Genomic DNA, 16,567 nt, shown 5'->3' with positions numbered 1-16,567 from the left:
TCCTTTTTGGCCAGCCCGGGTACTTGGCTTTGCTTTGCTTTGCTTTGCTCTGCTTTGATCCCCGAGCCTTAGATCTTGGTCTCAACGACGGCTTTTTTCTTCGACACAAATAGGGATGTTCAAAGAGAGAATACAAAATAGAAAAGGATTCGATTAAGTTAGCTGCCATTGAGCCCAGAGCCAACATACGAGGACTACCATGCAAAGATTGGATTGGTTTTGAATTGAATTGAATTGGTTTTGGTTTGGTGGTGAGGGAGCAGGCGCTAGATGATGTGTCATGGAGCGAACTGTGCACTTTGGAGACAACAACATTAACAACAATGGGCGTGAGCTGACTGAATGACTGCGATTCGATTGGGGTTTTGAGTACTTTGAATACGACGAGATACCACTAAGTTGTTGGCTTGATTTAGCTTTGATTATGCTGATATTATCCATGATCACTACAACGTCTATTAAACAACTAACGAATTCATCTAGCTTCTATATATATATTGACATATTCGACTAACCACTGCTGCGTCCCCCTGGCGACTAAATTACGTTTACGATGCCATCCATCAATCTTAAAATGTAAAACATGTTCCACTTACGATCTACACTTGGAATTGTCGATTAATCTCACTTCCATCCGCTTACTCCTTTGGATTTTTACCATTTGTTTTATTTTGTTTCATTAATCTTTTTTTTTTTTTGGTTTTGTGCGCCGCATAATAAATGCTGTGGGAGTTTCTGAAACATTACCCAAAAAAACTAACCCCACCCATCTGAACTCGCTTAGTCGGTTTGATTAGCATAGTACGATACACTTAAAGGCTATTAGGAAACAGTTGTATCTACATAGGTCTATGAGTACTCTGTTGGAACCAAACACACGAACCTAGTGGAAGTATTAACTGGTCAGATCTGTCCGATTTCTGGTCCTCGTCCTCGTTCTTGTCATTGTCCTTTCGTGTTACGCAATCGTTAGTATGTACAGTGTGTGTGTGTATTTGTGTGGGTCGAGTTGGGAAATCATATCGAAAATACATACGAAAAATCCTAGGCCTAGAAAATTGCTTATAAAATTGCGCGACACTAAAAAAAAAATGGAAAAGGACACGAGTCATCCGAGTCTTGCGATCTATAAAATAGAGGTTAATACAAATAGAACCAACGAAATCCTACGATCTGTAACGGATTCGCTCTCATATAAATGCATTTTAAAAAACAGGTGAACGATTTTGATTTTGATTCTGGTTTGGTTTTGCTTTTGGTTTTGATTTCGAAAAAGAGTTGCCTTTTCATTTGATCTTTTCATTGTTGCGTTTCGCATTCGCGTCAGTTGTAATTGTGGTTTCTGTTTCTGTATCATTTGGTTGGCTTGTGGTGGCGATTCTGGTGTCTGTTCCGGGGCACAATTCTGCACGTTAGTGGCCGTCGAGCATCAGACCGTGGTCACACGGTCGATCTCCACGTAACGCACAGAATTGTCGCTTTGTCAGCAAATCACCTCCTTTTCATCCAAAACGGCCGTGTCCATCGAGCTGAGCGATTTAAGGCGCGTCTGCAGCACCGACGAGCCGCGCAGCTTGCGTTTGATTTTCCTAAAGAAGGGAAGTTAATTTATTTGCTGATTAAATAACAAATTTTATGAAAACAACTTACTTGTAGGCAAAGGCAGCGAAAGCACAACACGAGAGCACAAAGATCAGGCATAGGGTGGCCAGGATCTCGGCGGGCAGTTTCATCAAGGCCGAGCACTGGAGGAAGGTCTCATCATCTCCGGAAGGACAATGAACAACACCATCGCACCAAACACTTGCATTCACACAGGCAGCCAGTTCTGCGCACTTAAATTGGCAGTCCTCTGCGAGATTGTATAATAATAATCGAAATTCTACCTAAAGGAAGATAAAGAAAAATCCTACCTGCAATACTGAGCGTGGGCCTGGGAATCAATTCCATCCAATTAAAGAAGTACTCGCCATTGCCAGGACGCAGAAACTCCACGCTGATGGCCCTGGATCGATTGATGAGCGCAAAGTTGGGTCTCTCATTCCAACCGGAGCTGAAAATCTCCACAAACTCATAGGCACTCGAGTCGGGACTCAGTGGGCAGGCCACAATGGTTAGACCTTAACGATTTAAGAGTTATTAAGGACTTAAGCTTATAAAGATGCAAAGTAAATTACCCTCCGAAGTGGTCAGCACGGCCCTTGACTTGGTCTCACATCGCCAGGTGTCTGTTTGAACATAGGTCGTGTTTAGAGTCTTCATGGGATTGTGTTTGCTCAAGAATATGGCCTTCAGTCGCACATATAAGAACTTATTGCCATTTGATGGCTCAATCAACCATGGTCTTGAGCGGCACTCCACCTTAAAGAGATAAAAGTACAATGTAATTAAAGCAATCAAAGGCTAAGGGAGCTACTTACATCTCCAAAGGTCATGTCTATGGTGCCACTGGGTCCGAACTTTCGGCGACCATCCTTGCAACTTGTCGGCGCCTTGACAAACTCGAACATGCCCTCGAAATTAACCGTATCCGGATCGTCCAAGGTGGTCATGTTTTGGGCAATGAAGTGCACCTCCACATCGCGACTTGTGGAAGTGTACTCCACCGGCAGGTGGGATTGGTTGGAGGAGTTGCACATGCAGCCGCGATGCAGCAGTATTGAATCGTGATAGGGGCGTTCAAAGATCTGTGGGGACAGCCTTTAATTATAAAAGAACTCTGGATTTATTTAGTTTATATCTACCTCGATTCTGACATTTGTATCGCCATAGCAAAAGGAACGATTGATATCCTCATCCACTCGGGAATAGCAGGCTCTATTGGTGGTTGTCACCTTTCTCATCTTGATTCGGACCCTCTCGCCGCGTTGTGCCTCGAATTTGTAAATGCATTTCAGGTTCCTAGTGCCTCCTCTTCCGAACAGAAAGATATTGCGCACACTACGAAAGATGGCCGGATCCTTGCGATCCATCATGCTGCTGAGGAACTTCCGGTTGCAATCGTGTTCGCCGCCACCATAGGGTAAACCATCCTGATGCAGATCTATGAACTCGTACTTCAGCTTAAAGTCCAGCGGTCTAACGAAGGGGGGTTACCATTATGTTGTATGATAAACTATTCTGTAAGGAAAACCCACCTCAGCACTGTGGATTCCGTGTTACGCAGCTCCAAAGTGATGGCATCGCTGCTGGACACATAACTCTCGGATATTGTGCAGGGTCTGGCGTAGGTCTCATTGATATTGGAGCGATCGCAGGTGCGTGGAATAGTGCCCCGGCAGAATCTGGCAATCACATTGGTGGAGTTGTGGGCATAGTGTCCCAGGGTGTTATAGCTACTCGTCTCGCTGGCACTAAACACAAATCATTTATCAAATATTTTAGCTTATTTGCATATAGCCACCTACCAGTTCAAGTCCTTGCAAACGGGTGCATCCCTAAGAGTTCCATCCCAGATGCGCAGCATGCCGCTGCAATCCTCCTGCGTTTGCAGCACTCCAATGGCCCCCACAGATGTCTCGTCCATCTGGCCAAATTCCGGATCCAGGTTGAACTTCAGGATGGAAATCCACACCTTAAAGCGGGAAAGTGGCTGGTGCATGCCCGATTGACTGCTCGTTCGGCGCGACAAACTGAGGTGGTCGAAGGTCTTGAAGACGCCCAGACCCTGCAGATGGTACAGGCACGTGGAGTTCGGGGCCAGCGAGTGCTTGGGACTCTCCAGGATGCCACGGCCTGCTCCGCGAATCCAAAACTCGCAGGGCTTCTTGTTCTTCGAGTACGTGGGACTCTGGATGTCCACGAATTGAACTTCAACCTGTGGCGGTCAAAAGCAACATCAAGTGGCTGCATCCATTTGGAGCCCTGCATCCGGTATATCCACTCACCTCCAGCTGGAATCCGTAGAGCGGCAGGACCTGCGACGAGGTGCCGGTGAAGGTGCCAAACGGCGACGTGCTGAACTCGACCAAAAGCTCCGGGCCGCTGGAAACGGCCGCCGGCACCGCCTGACCGCCGCCACAGAACTTCAATATGATGGGGTCACGTGTGGTGTATCCATCGTACACGGTCACGTAGTCCTGCGGGTGCGGAAGGACACCCAGTGTGTGCGTGAGAGCGAGAGAGAGAGAGAGAGAGAGGGGAGAGACAGAGAGACGGGCGAGAGAAGAAGGAGAACAGAGTGGGTGAGGAGAGAGCGAAATGAGTGAGTCGGGCGACAAATGTGGGCGGTGCTTGTTGATTTCACCATGTGGGTGGCACTAACTAACTACACAGTGAAAAAAGACCCCTACATTTTTCGGAAATGTCATTTGTCTTAAAAATACAGATTGTTTTGCATTTTAAATATCGAAAAAATTTAAATGGCAAACAAATATTAAAGTGTCAATTACAGGGACAATTAAAATTTTTTTTTTAAAACCTTTTATTTGATAAAGTTAAAGTTAACAGTCGTTCAAAAAATAATGAAAAAAGAGATAAAAGCAAAGTCTAATATTAATAAAACAGATCTCTAACAAAAATTGTTATTACAGTATAATTAACCTCTAAGAAAGCGATTAAAATGGTCCCTATAATTGTTACTTTTATATTCATTTATTTAATTATAGCTAAGAACATTAAAATTTTTTTTTCGATATTTTAAATGTGATTCTACAAATTAATTAATTTTTTTTTGTTTTTTAAAAGTGTTAGAAAATAATTACTTTCGAAATAATGAGCGCAATGTTTGATTCTTAGTGTAGTAATTGAAGCTAAGGCCGAATTTGGCCAAAAAGGGGGCGAAATGGGCTGAGTCGAACTGAGTGCGAAAGAACGGTAATTGCTGTAAAGAAGTGGACCCAAAGTGCAGCTGGCTCTCGTATTACTTAATGGCCACTGTACGTATACGTGATTTTTGGTTACATTCCGCTTCCCAGGACGATGGAAAGTAATGGTGCGGTGTGTTAGCTAAGCGAAAAGGGGCTTATAAGGACTTGGAGCAGGTCTAAGTAGTTGAGCACAATGGCTTTGATGTGTCCGGCACTTGATGCCCACTAAATGTCGAACATTTTAAGCTCATTTAAAGTTTGTTTGAATGAATAAAACATGTTTATGCGGTTTTTCTAAGGGTTTATTAGAAGTGCTTCATGTTGAAAAAGGCCTTTTACTAAAATTAAGTCTTTGCGGTCGCTTAAATGGTTTTCTAGCTGTTTGTGCCTGACTTTGGTTGTGATAAGAAAGGTTTTAATAGAAGAATAAGGCGAAATAAGATGATAATATGCTAAATATAACACCTTTTAAGGTTTTTATTTTATCCATTTAAAAATTTAAAAAAATATGTCAAAAAGTATTTATTGGCCTTGGCACTGACCTAAAATATTTATTAATTTCATCGACTTCTTCGGTACATTATGGTTATTAGGGTAATAGGGAATGGGTAATACCCAAATTTGCAGTTCCCATAAACGTAACATGCTCATTTGTGTGCGGTTTCTACTGGCTTTGCCGTTTGGCGCATAATTGTGCGCATTTTAATTGAGTTGGCCTTGCGAGGTGTGGGTGTATATGGTTATGGTGCCCATGGTGGTAATGGAATTCGGACTGAGTCCCTGTCCATGGGCTTTGCCTACCTTTGGCCAACGCATGACAAATTAGTTTTGTGGCCAGCGACTTTTTGCATTAATTTAGCTGAGGTTTCTGTTTCCTGGTCGCCCTTGTTTGTGCAGCTGGCCGCAAATTTAAACTATGCCAGCAACCGCAGACCAGATTCCGGGCCGGAGCCACAGCCCGCACAACCGTGCCAGTGGTCCAGGTAATTTGTGACCACAAATTTATTGAAAGCGCGGCATTTGTACAAATTAGTGGAGACACAGATGGGGGATATATAAGGATAAATGTGGAGATTACCTTTTTTCCCCTACTTTTTTGGTTGCATAAATAAGCGGGGTAGGGTTACTAGGCTCTACCATGTGATATATAAAAATATTCATTGCTTTAAAAGGAAAAGCCAATTGCTTATAACAATGGAAAAAGCTGGTAAAAATTTATCAATATCACTCAGTTGTTTGTTATTTTATATACTTTGATTCATTTTTTATATACTAACTCTCTAGTTTATTGATATGAAAACTTTAATTTCTGATCGCGCAAAGTTTATTTATTTATCAATATTTTAAGTACCAATGTTTTTGTTTTTAAATTTAAAAGGATTAATTTGTGAAAACGCAAAGCTAGTTCCCTTTTTATATTTGAAGCAATTATTTGAATGAAAATGTAATAAAAATGTATATAAAAATCACAAATTGATAATTTATTTTTATGGATTTTTTCCATGTGTGCACTCCTGTTCCCGTGCCCAGTTCCCCATTCCTTTCGTGGAGGTCAGGCTGCAGGACTCTCAGTATCCGGCGATTATTCACACATGCCGCACCAAAATGGCCAGCACTTTTGGACATTTTGGCTTAAGAGCGCGAGACAAAAAGTGGGAAAAAGTTGGTGGGAAATGGCAAGCGGAGGACAATTTGTAGGCAGAGTGCACAGGCGCAGGGTCCTGCAATCCTTGCAAATGGTGCTAACGTCCGAGCGGATTGCTTTCCAACTGAATAAGCAAAAAGTAAAGGGGTTAGCTAGGCTAGGTTTCTCGGGGTAAGGAGAGTCCAAAGTGGAAATGCAGGAAGGGATTTGCACGCCTTGCTGCCACAACGAGCATTTAATGGGGGAATTACTGAGAGCTGGGGCAGGGGTCATCCTGCCCCGTCAGAGGGATTTTGTTGCGAAGCGAAATTGAATAGTTGCTGATGACTAAATGGGCAACTAAAAGCAAAATTCCTCGACACGGAAATCGTCAAAACGTTTTAGTGGAGTGGAGATTCCTTATCCTCATGGGGGATGGAATGTCTTTGACCGCTGTGGCAGATCAGCTTAAAGCGGTCTGAATGGAGCCCGGAAGTGGGATATCCACCAGGAGTGGCATCCTCTCACTGCTCTTCTGCTTTTGTATGATGAATGCCCGGGGCAATTATTTACATGGGACCCCGGCACGTTCGTCCGCTAATGTCCTTGATGTCCTCAGACCTCAAGCCCGCCTTGTGTGTGCGATTTATGATGTGCGTGCCAAGTGTTCATTAATATAAATCCAATGACAGATTCTTCCCCTCGCGTGTGTGCTAATGAATATATTATCTAGTCTATAGATATTCCATTGATGTCGATTTACCCAGATCATTTTGATTTGCTGTTTGTTTGCTGGGGTTTAGGGGGCAGTGCATACATTTAGCTTGATTAATTGTTTTCGAACAGCGAGATATGGCAAATAATTGTTACTAATCGTGGGGGGGAGACATACGGAGAGAGTGTTTTGGGGGTGAAATGGGTGTTTGGGTGGTTGGGTGTCAGAACTCAAGTGCTCAATATGTCTACTGCTAAATTGGTTTGTGGCAACATGAGTTTGAATTGATTTGAATTGAATTGAATCGCATTGAACTGAACTGAGCGAGGCATTTTCTTTAGTCTTGCATTACCGTGGATTTCCATTTGGGCTTTACATTTTCCTATTGGAGAAAATATACATACATTTAAAGGTACTTCAGCATTTACTGGTTATATAGCGAAGAGTAGTTTGGTGCAGTTTAAATGAAGTGGTTTTCAAAAAAGAAATTGTCTAGGGGTTTTGGGGTGCCTTTCACTTTCCACTGTCCAGAATTTTCTATCATATTCTCTCTTGTTTCCTTTTTTAATTCCTACTTCTGGTTATTCAAACTTTTTGCATTTTCAGAAAACAACTGGATTCTTAAGGGAGACATTTTCTATAGGACTCCCAATTGAGATAATCCAGGAAAATAATTGCTTTTTCCCCTTTTGTTTAAAAAGGTTTCTGGCACAAATAGTTTTTCTTTTTCCTAGTTACCTTACTCAATTTCTTGTCTAGTTCCTGTTTTATTTTTAACACAATTAAGATGCCATCATTTAGCCCTACTTCTTGGAGAAAATCCTTTCACCAGCTTATTTCTACACTTCGTTTTCCTCATATTTTCCGTTTTTCTGGCTTATTCCCCTATTTATACTCCATTCTGCATACACAACACTCATTAAGAGCTCATCCAAAAGTTGCCCCTTTTAAGTTGGGGGCTTTATGGACTCCAGTGCGAGTCCCGCTCCCCGTTGCCAAACAAAGAGAAGGGCTACGAAATTAACACTTCCCGCGACTGGCCGGCGAAGCCTATCGACTGCTTAAGGCAATGTCGGACGGAGGACTTCGTCCTGGAACTCGGACTCGGACATGGACATCGGACATCGGGCATCGGATGTGGAGGCGTACACACAATGCCGGGGCAATGACAGTGGAAAATCGGTGGAAAATACGGGGCTGTGGGTTGGAAAAAAAGGAGTGCAAACAACTGATTTCAGATTTTTGCTCATTTCTTTTTCAATTTGTCGTTTTTTGCGCAGTTTTACCCCTCCCCCCCTTAGTTTTCCGCCCGAATTTTCCCGCTGGCCCTGTTCGCCGGCCAATGGCCAACAGAGGAAGTAATTTTTATGCTGGATCTCTCGTTAAAGTTGGCAAATGCAAACACACAGAGGAGTTCATCGCAGGGACATTTACAAATACAGATAAAGATACAGGCGAGATGCCCAGATACAGATACAGATACAGATAGATAGAGAAAGAGAAAGAGATAGAGGCGAAGGAAAGTGCATTTAAAGGCAGATTTAATTACCTGAATGTAATCGCAGTCATTCCATGTTTTCAGCCTCGGCTCGAATTTCTTATCCTTGTCGCTGGCACTCGGTGGCGGTGCCATTTTGTTCGCCGTGGCCGTTTCCTGGGTGGAAATCCAGACCAGATTGCCCTTGGGCTGTTTGACTAGAATCAGGGCGTGTTTGCCATGGGGCACGTCGTGCTGTGTGGACAGAAGAATTAAATGCAAATTAATGAGCCGCAGCGCACAGAATGTTTTGTTTGACAGTCCCATTCTACCTCCCCCCTCCCCGCTGAATTAGTAGAATTAATTGGAGCATTTAAATTACGCAAAGTTCGCTCCGCGGTATTTTCTGGTCAGTCTTGTAACTTGTGATTGATCTTTGTGTTTTACTTTTTGTTTCTTCTCCTTCAAATGGGACATTAAAGTTATAAGATAATTAGAAAAGCAATCTTCTATTTTTATTTAGATTTGAATTTTAAATACAATTTAAGAGCTCTTTTGAGGAACTAGAAATAATACAAAAGTAAATATTATATATTTTGGGCTTTTGCCATTTTTTTTTAGCTTTTCTTTTTAGCTATTTTTTAGGACAACTTTCTAAAATATAGAAAAATATTTCTATGAATGTAGGAAACTTTGAAACTTTTTATATTTTGATTTTCCACAAATGCATATTGTTGATTTAAATCAAATTTATAATTTTCATTAAATTATTATTAATTGTGACGATAAAATGGACAAACTAGAGTACAAAACAAGTTTATAGAGCATTAAAAAATGTTTAATTATTTACAAATAAGTGTATATAAAAAGCTACACTATACCGAATGTCGGTCTTTATTCCTGGTTTTTGTGTGGTACCTATACAGCTATAAGCCGGCGTTGTCCATGACTTTGAACTACGTGATTTCCAAATATAGCCTCGTTTTACTTTTTATGCTCTGTACAAGATGAGGAGCCAGTAAACAATTTGTAATTTTAAATGGACGTCCCCAGCATGTGAGACCTTTAGCAGTTGATTGCCAATGGCAACGCGTCCGGCCAGGAAAACCCCCGTCGGGCTGGAGCAGACATATTAAAAATGCCAAAGAGGCTGGGATCGCTCCAGACGGCAGTCTCTGCTCCTCCAGTTAATTATAATAAAAGCCCATTCTATTTTGGAATGTAAATTGCCATTTAATTTTTGTTCTCCCTTGATTTCTGAACTTTGTTGTGGCATGAATAAAAATAAGGCACAGCACTTTACGCTCTGTCTGTATTTTTATGACCCAGCAGCAAGAATGCCCGCAGAATTCAGCGTTGCTACGAAGTGTCTAACCTTTTTGGCCTGGCACGGCTTGTAACCCGGAACATTAGACTAGCTGGCTGGAGTTTAATTTCGTTTTAATTGTTCTTTGCTCACCTGTCGCACTGCGTAGTAGCAGGTGAGGTTGCGGGGATAGATGCCGGGAAAGTTGGGCGACTGCAGCCGGCAGGGCTTCTTGTCGCAGTCGCTGAAGATCCTGGAGCAATACGTTCCGGGTATAAGGTCACCTGCGAATGCGAGAAACAGATGTCACACCCAGAAATAATATTTAATGAGTCATTAAAAGTGGTCTTAGCCGGGGAAATGAATATATTTAATTAATGAGAATTATTTGGCACGCATTAAATATGTTGAAAAATAGGATTCTTTAATAAAAGGTCTTTTAATTTTGGATTTGTAAAAATACCATTTAGAAAATTTATTTTATAAAAAGGTTGCTGTAAAATGTAAAGTTCTAAATTTTATAATTTTAACTTTTTATTTTGATTTTATTTCCAAAAATAAATGGAAATTTTATAATTCTTTCGCAAGTAATGTTTGTAAATATTTAGTTGTGGACCCAATGTAAAAATGCTATATTATTTACTGCATTTTTCTCAGTTGAAGGTTTTGTTATATCATTTAGGTCTGGGAATAATAATAACAACCTTAAAATACGTTTCATTTTAATATTTAATTAATTTATATAGTTTAAAATTTTTCCTTTAAATTGTTTGTAAAACTAAAACTATCTAAAGCAGTTTGTTGTCTGTTGATCTTTAAATTCAACAAAATTTGTTAATAAAAGTTTAAAAAAATGTAAATCATTTTTATAACTTAAAGTGATTAATTTGTTTAATTTCTCAACTCACCCAAATAGTATTTGGGCTCCGTGTAGTTTTGCTCGTCCTTGGCCAGTGACTTTTCCAGCGAGGCCATGAAGGTCTTATTGTTGGCATAAGCGCTGAACAGACTGAAGTCCTGGCCATAACGGTCCGAGCGGGCTCCACTGGAGTTGGTGAAATCCTCCAGGACACCGCCACCTTGCTGCTGCTGCTGCTGCTGCTGCTGTTGTTGCTGTTGCTGATTGAGGAAGCTGCTGCGGTTGTGCCACTGGGCCAACTCTGGAAAAAGGGAAATCAGTTGAGCGGATTAGGGACTCGGCTCGACTTCAGTCCCGGTGGTCGCACGCACCTGCCAGCTTAATGCCCCCGTAGCGGGTCACCGAACTGTCCCTGGACAGAACCTTGTATCTGATGCGGAAGTCGAAGTTGTAGCCACTCTGATCCCTCGCCAGTCTGTGGGTGTGGGTGTGGGTAATGCATAAACGTAAATTGGGGTCAGTTAATTATATCGGATGCGAACTCGGGACGCACCTGTTCAGCCGGATGGTGAATATCAGGGAGCGCGTTTCGCTGTAGAAGAGCACTGGTCCCCAGGAGCTGCCGCACCACATTCCGCCGATGGGCGTCCGCGCCGATTCCGCTATCTGCATATAGCCGTCCGGACAACCCTCATGAACGTACGAGGTGAACCTCCCAATCGTGAAGCTGTCCAGGGTGACCTAGGGCGATTCGGGCAATGAACATGTGAGTATATTCTTTTTAGAAGGCCTAAATTGCCCATAAGGCTACACTTCAAATAAAGCACAACTCATAAACCTTTTTCCTAATGTTTTCTTTCGTGGGAAAAGGTTTAGTTAATCTTCAAGCTATGTTTTTGGAAACACTTTTGTAATTAGATAGACATGGAAACTTAAAAAATAATCATAATTTCATAGATATAAAATTGCAAATTTAAAGAAACCTTTTAAGTTTTTCATTAAAGTAAAATTATTAGTTTAGGATAATAAAATAAAAAGGACCAGACGGACATTTAGTATGTAATATTTTTAACAGCCTAATGTTTGCTTATAATTATAAAATTTATTAGTCAAAATTTTTTGTATTAATTGGTAATTATTGTAAATTTCATAACAAATACTTGTATTTATAAAAAATGTACTCTTAAAGCTTTGTCCTTATTAACTGTTTTGAATTGGATAATATCTCTACTTAACTTTTATTTAAAAATTTTTCAATCTTTTAAAGGGTTAGACTTAATACTTTTGAAAATAATCTACACTTCGTAAGTTGCCCTAAGATAAATCATTTCAGATTTTTAGGAAACTTAAATGATTTGAATAAAATCCCTACAGGAAATTAAAAATTCGATTCATTGTTAAGTAGTTAGTTAAGTAACCATAATAGATATGTTAGTGATTCAAATAAGGAAAATCGCTTAAACTCTCTGTTTGTTTTTCAATTACATTACATTGGCGGGCACATCTAGGAAAGGTAAATGTTTTTACTCCTCCCAATTGCATAAATCTGCTCGAATCTAGCATAGTCTCCCTGCTTGGCATAAAATATTTGCAGGATGTGCCGAATGGGGGGGTGTCAGTAATAAAGTTTCGGTCAGTGCTCGTAGCTCAGTGGATAACAGTGCCCAATGCTCTTGGGACGCACTCGAGCATGCCAAAGGCTTTGGCTGGCTGCCTGGTGCTGCTCCTTTGGCCCCTGCTCCTCATCCTCCAGCTGCTCCTCGTCCTCCAGCGGCTCCTGCATCCTTCATTCCAATTGGAGGTGTGAAGTGGCGTAATAACTAACAGGCGCCGGCACTTTCTTCCTGTTACCCCGAAAATGGGGAGGTGGTGCAGCATTTGCTACGCTCTAGCGAGTGGCTTTGAAATCAATATTGCTTTTGCCACCCACAATCCGCAACCCATTTATACAACCTACCACCCCCCACCCCTCCCTCCATTTCAGGCAGCGCCATTGTTGTTGCTTATCTTTTAATGGCGTAGTTTATCCCGTTACAAAATGAAATGTGAAAGGCAGTGGCAGCTGCAGAAAGGGGAGGACTTCTGCAGTTAAAGATACACCGGAAGAAAAAATGCCTTACGTCAAAATAGGTCAAACTTTTTTTTTTTATGAAATCTTTTTATTACTCTTTGACATACATCACATTTTTTTTAAATCAATTTATAACAATTACCATAAAGATCCAATAAAAATTTGACTAAAGAGAATTAAATTCTGACCTTTAAAAAATGAATTTCATCACTGCATGTCATCACCACAGCATTTTATAATTATAAAGCAACATTTAGCTGTAGACAATGCGACATTATTCAGATCCTTTTTTCATTAAAATCAACTCTTTGACATTCGACACATTTGTTTAAAATCAAATTTGTAATAATTACCATATTGATATACAAAAAAAAATTGACTAAAGCAAATTAAAGTCTGACCTTTAAAAAAAAACACTTTTTCACTTGTCATCGCCACATAATTTTATAATTATAAACTAACAGTTAGCTGTAAAAAATACGATATACTATAAATCGGCAGGTCCTTAATTTTTTATAATCTCAATTTTATAATTTAGTAATTTATAATTACTCTAATTTATATTTATATATATATTTATATATATATTTATATATATATATATATATTATCGTAATGGTTTGTCAACCAAATTATTTTATATAATGCAGTTTTACAAACACGCAAAACATTTGATTAAAATAAAATCTTAGTAGTAATCATTGACCGAATAATAAGGTTTTAAATTAAAATAACTAAACCTTTTTAGTACAAATTTTTTTGACCCTGACCCGACTCACCTGCACCACATCACCATGTTGGCCACCTGCCGCCGTGAAGGTGAGCACACACACAAAGGGCACGCGATCCTGTTTGGGGCGGTGCAACTCCAAGGAGTACGTCTGGCCGATGTCCCCGTAGTAGGTGCGATTACAGCCTGCAAATATATATATTAAACGCAATTAGCGTTAGTTCGGCAATTAGTTTGTTTGCCTCGCGCGTAACCAGGCAACTCAAACTGATATATATTCCCCCGCAAACCCCAAAAGGGGGGATACCTTTTAATAAAACCCATGAGTCGCCCGGAGGAGGGGCAATTGTCACGCCATAAATCATCGCCTTACTAAGGCAGATGCTAACACAAAGTATCAAATTAACATAACATTAACTTCATATGCAAACTGATTGGAACGCAAAGTAAACTAATCCATTTACGTGAATAATTTAAGATACTTAACTTTTAATGTATTCGCATTTTGGTAGAGGGTGGTAAATGTGTGCCGAACAATTTGTGGTAAATTTATTCAACTTCATCTTTAAGATTAAGTTAAACAAATGTTGTTTACGGTTTTGATTGTGGTTTATATTGCTTTTATCAATTGAAATGTATCAAGTTAACTGAACATTAACCTCTTGTGCAAACTACTTTTTGAGGCTGAGATATATGTCTGTTTAAATAAATTTAAATGGAGACAAATTTATTTCTTCTTCTTAGCCTTTTTAATTTACCCCAAACACAAAACTTAAAGCAAGCTACAAAGTTCTAATTTAAAATTTGAATAGTGGCTTTTGTTTTGCGGAAAATTTTAGCTTTGGAAGTTTCCCCCACAAGTTGATTTTCTTGGTTTTGAAGCAAAAATTAATTGGATGGTTGTGCAATGATTATCAAGCTTCTGATTGCGAAATACGTTTCCCTATCGTTGGTTATCGCTTGCATCAGATTATTTTAATAATAAGCATGCCCAGTTATTTTTGAGCTTGTGCTTGCTTTGAGTAGATACTCTGAACATTTTCCAATTGAATTGTTTACGTTTAGCGAATAAATAAAAAAACCATAGACTAACCCTTTTCCAAGCTTTCATTCGATTACGTATTCGCATTCGGAATTCCTTTTCATAATTGAATGACCATAAACTGGAATGATTTATGCTTGGGCGATTTGCATTTATGGAATTAAGTCCTGCCCTTTGTAGTTTGTCCCCAAAACAAAGTGAGGGTCATGGCAAAAGTAGTTTGCATGGAAATTGCCAATTTCTTCTGGGCTCCTTCAATATCCCGTCCCTCTCCTCGGGCATTTCAATTAGTTTTATTAAAAATGCATACGAATCTAAAAGAGACAGGCAATGCGGACAGCCCCTGGATAAAATAATTCAATTCGAATAAATTGCTCAAGTGTTGGTAGTTCCTACTGCTCTAATTGCTTTCTGTGCATTCAATCAAATTTATTATGCGCTTAGCCATCAATAGTCAATTAGATAACTATGCAATTGCATGGGAAATCAATTATCAGTCAGTCAGGCCTTCAAGCGATTTTCTGGTGGGCGCAGTTCGCGGGGGCGTGTCTATAATTGCCACTGCAACAATAGTTAATTATAAGCATTTAGGTACGATTTAATTATAGTTTTTAAGTGGCACAAAAACGTTTGTGTAATCAATGTTGCAGTTTTTGGATATTAGGGTTTTGTGGAGTCTCATCAATTTTATTTAAATAAAATTGGGATTTTTAAATAAATGTGATACAATTGTTCAATGGTTTGGGTAACAGAAAAAAGGTTGGTATGTTTTTGATTGCTCACCAATTTCTTTCCATTGTTTAGAACTTGTGTTTAGTAAAATTGTTTGTATATTTGTGCATTTTTAATGTGTTAATCTAAACAAAATATTTTCCCTCGGGAAAAGAGAAACAGTTTTTATGTCGACCTAAATTAAATTCTCATTAAATTATTTTTTTGAACGACCTTTTTTTGTGCGTCTAAGCAATTGCTAATTTAAACTCCAAGTGGGACAAAAGTGGGTATATTTTTGCCTCCCAAACAAACACATACATATTTGCCCGCTCGTTGTTCAATTAAAATCCCCACGAGTTGTCGCTGTCCTTGTTCACCATAGTGATTGTCCCTTGCTATGGCCGCCCGCCTCATTGAATGTCATTGAAAAATACTTAATTAAATTCATCAACGCTTGACATGACGCGCCCGGCGGCAACAGAAACAGCAGCAGGACATCCCGGGGGAGGGGAAGGGGAGGCAAGTGGGAGGGACTTACTGGCAGCCAATTGGCAAAAGTGAGAAGTTCACTTTGCCGCCATTATGAGGGCCAATGGAGGGCCCAAAGTGGGAGTGTAATGGGTGGGTGGCTGGCAATCTGTGTGGTGCTCCATGTGCGAGTAGGGAGTGCTTAATTACATTTACACATGGAGGCCGTGTTTACAAGGGCGGCCAGTGAATGGATGCAACGGAGGGAGATGATTGCCGGACGGTTGTGGGGTTTGACAAGCTTGATTGCTTCCAGGTTGGTACCTGTGCCTGCACTCCATGAGGATTCAGGCTGGAAGCCATTGGGACCCTCACAAATCGATTTGACGAGGGATCTATGGCCATGTTTCTCCCTTTAAAGACAGTTTGCGGGTATATTCATTAAGCAAAAAGGTTGGTGATCAAGGATTTAGGCTGTTTGGCATTCTCTGCTTTCATATCGTGAAGCAGCTTCAAAATAAGTAAAGATTAACCTAAATATATCAAAAAAATGTTCAGACACCGTTGCGTATACGCAATAAAATTATATGGAAAACATATTTATTTATTTGAAGTCGAATATAAAGGTAATTACTATATTTCTTTTTAGCTCTCAAAGTCGATATACCCGACTTTTTAATTACATCTTCTCTGCCCATCAATCGCCTGGTAAATTGGACAAACAATGGCCTTGGCAGGCCATTTCAGGTTGTT

General features: G+C 40.2%; 1 protein-coding gene across 4 annotated transcripts in view; it reads right to left on the bottom strand.

Annotated features, from left to right (window-relative positions):
- Positions 1–334: 334 nt before the first annotated feature.
- The window catches only part of LOC108142581, a 45,599-nt gene continuing 29,366 nt past the window's right edge, over positions 335–16,567 (bottom strand). For 3 of the 4 annotated variants that reach the window (XM_017266535.2, XM_017266536.2, XM_041708112.1), the window contains exons 4-19: positions 13,640–13,776; positions 11,343–11,530; positions 11,161–11,264; positions 10,839–11,090; positions 10,084–10,214; positions 8,697–8,879; positions 7,500–7,529; positions 3,888–4,079; positions 3,408–3,817; positions 3,138–3,353; positions 2,745–3,078; positions 2,421–2,687; positions 2,178–2,361; positions 1,914–2,120; positions 1,651–1,852; positions 335–1,589 (exon numbers count right to left, since the gene is read on the bottom strand). In XM_017266535.2, coding sequence (XP_017122024.1) covers positions 1,484–1,589; positions 1,651–1,852; positions 1,914–2,120; positions 2,178–2,361; positions 2,421–2,687; positions 2,745–3,078; positions 3,138–3,353; positions 3,408–3,817; positions 3,888–4,079; positions 7,500–7,529; positions 8,697–8,879; positions 10,084–10,214; positions 10,839–11,090; positions 11,161–11,264; positions 11,343–11,530; positions 13,640–13,776 — 3,143 coding nt within the window. In that variant the 3' untranslated portion in view covers positions 335–1,483. The remainder of the gene's footprint in view (positions 1,590–1,650; positions 1,853–1,913; positions 2,121–2,177; positions 2,362–2,420; positions 2,688–2,744; positions 3,079–3,137; positions 3,354–3,407; positions 3,818–3,887; positions 4,080–7,499; positions 7,530–8,696; positions 8,880–10,083; positions 10,215–10,838; positions 11,091–11,160; positions 11,265–11,342; positions 11,531–13,639; positions 13,777–16,567) is intronic. The other variant, XM_017266537.2, reaches the window with a different exon arrangement.

Source organism: Drosophila elegans, unplaced genomic scaffold (assembly GCF_018152505.1).
Source record: "Drosophila elegans isolate 14027-0461.03 unplaced genomic scaffold, ASM1815250v1 contig_208, whole genome shotgun sequence".
NCBI lineage: Eukaryota > Metazoa > Arthropoda > Insecta > Diptera > Drosophilidae > Drosophila > Drosophila elegans.
The sequence above is the reverse complement of the archived record's forward strand: the minus strand, read 5'-3'. Positions and strand labels throughout refer to the sequence as shown.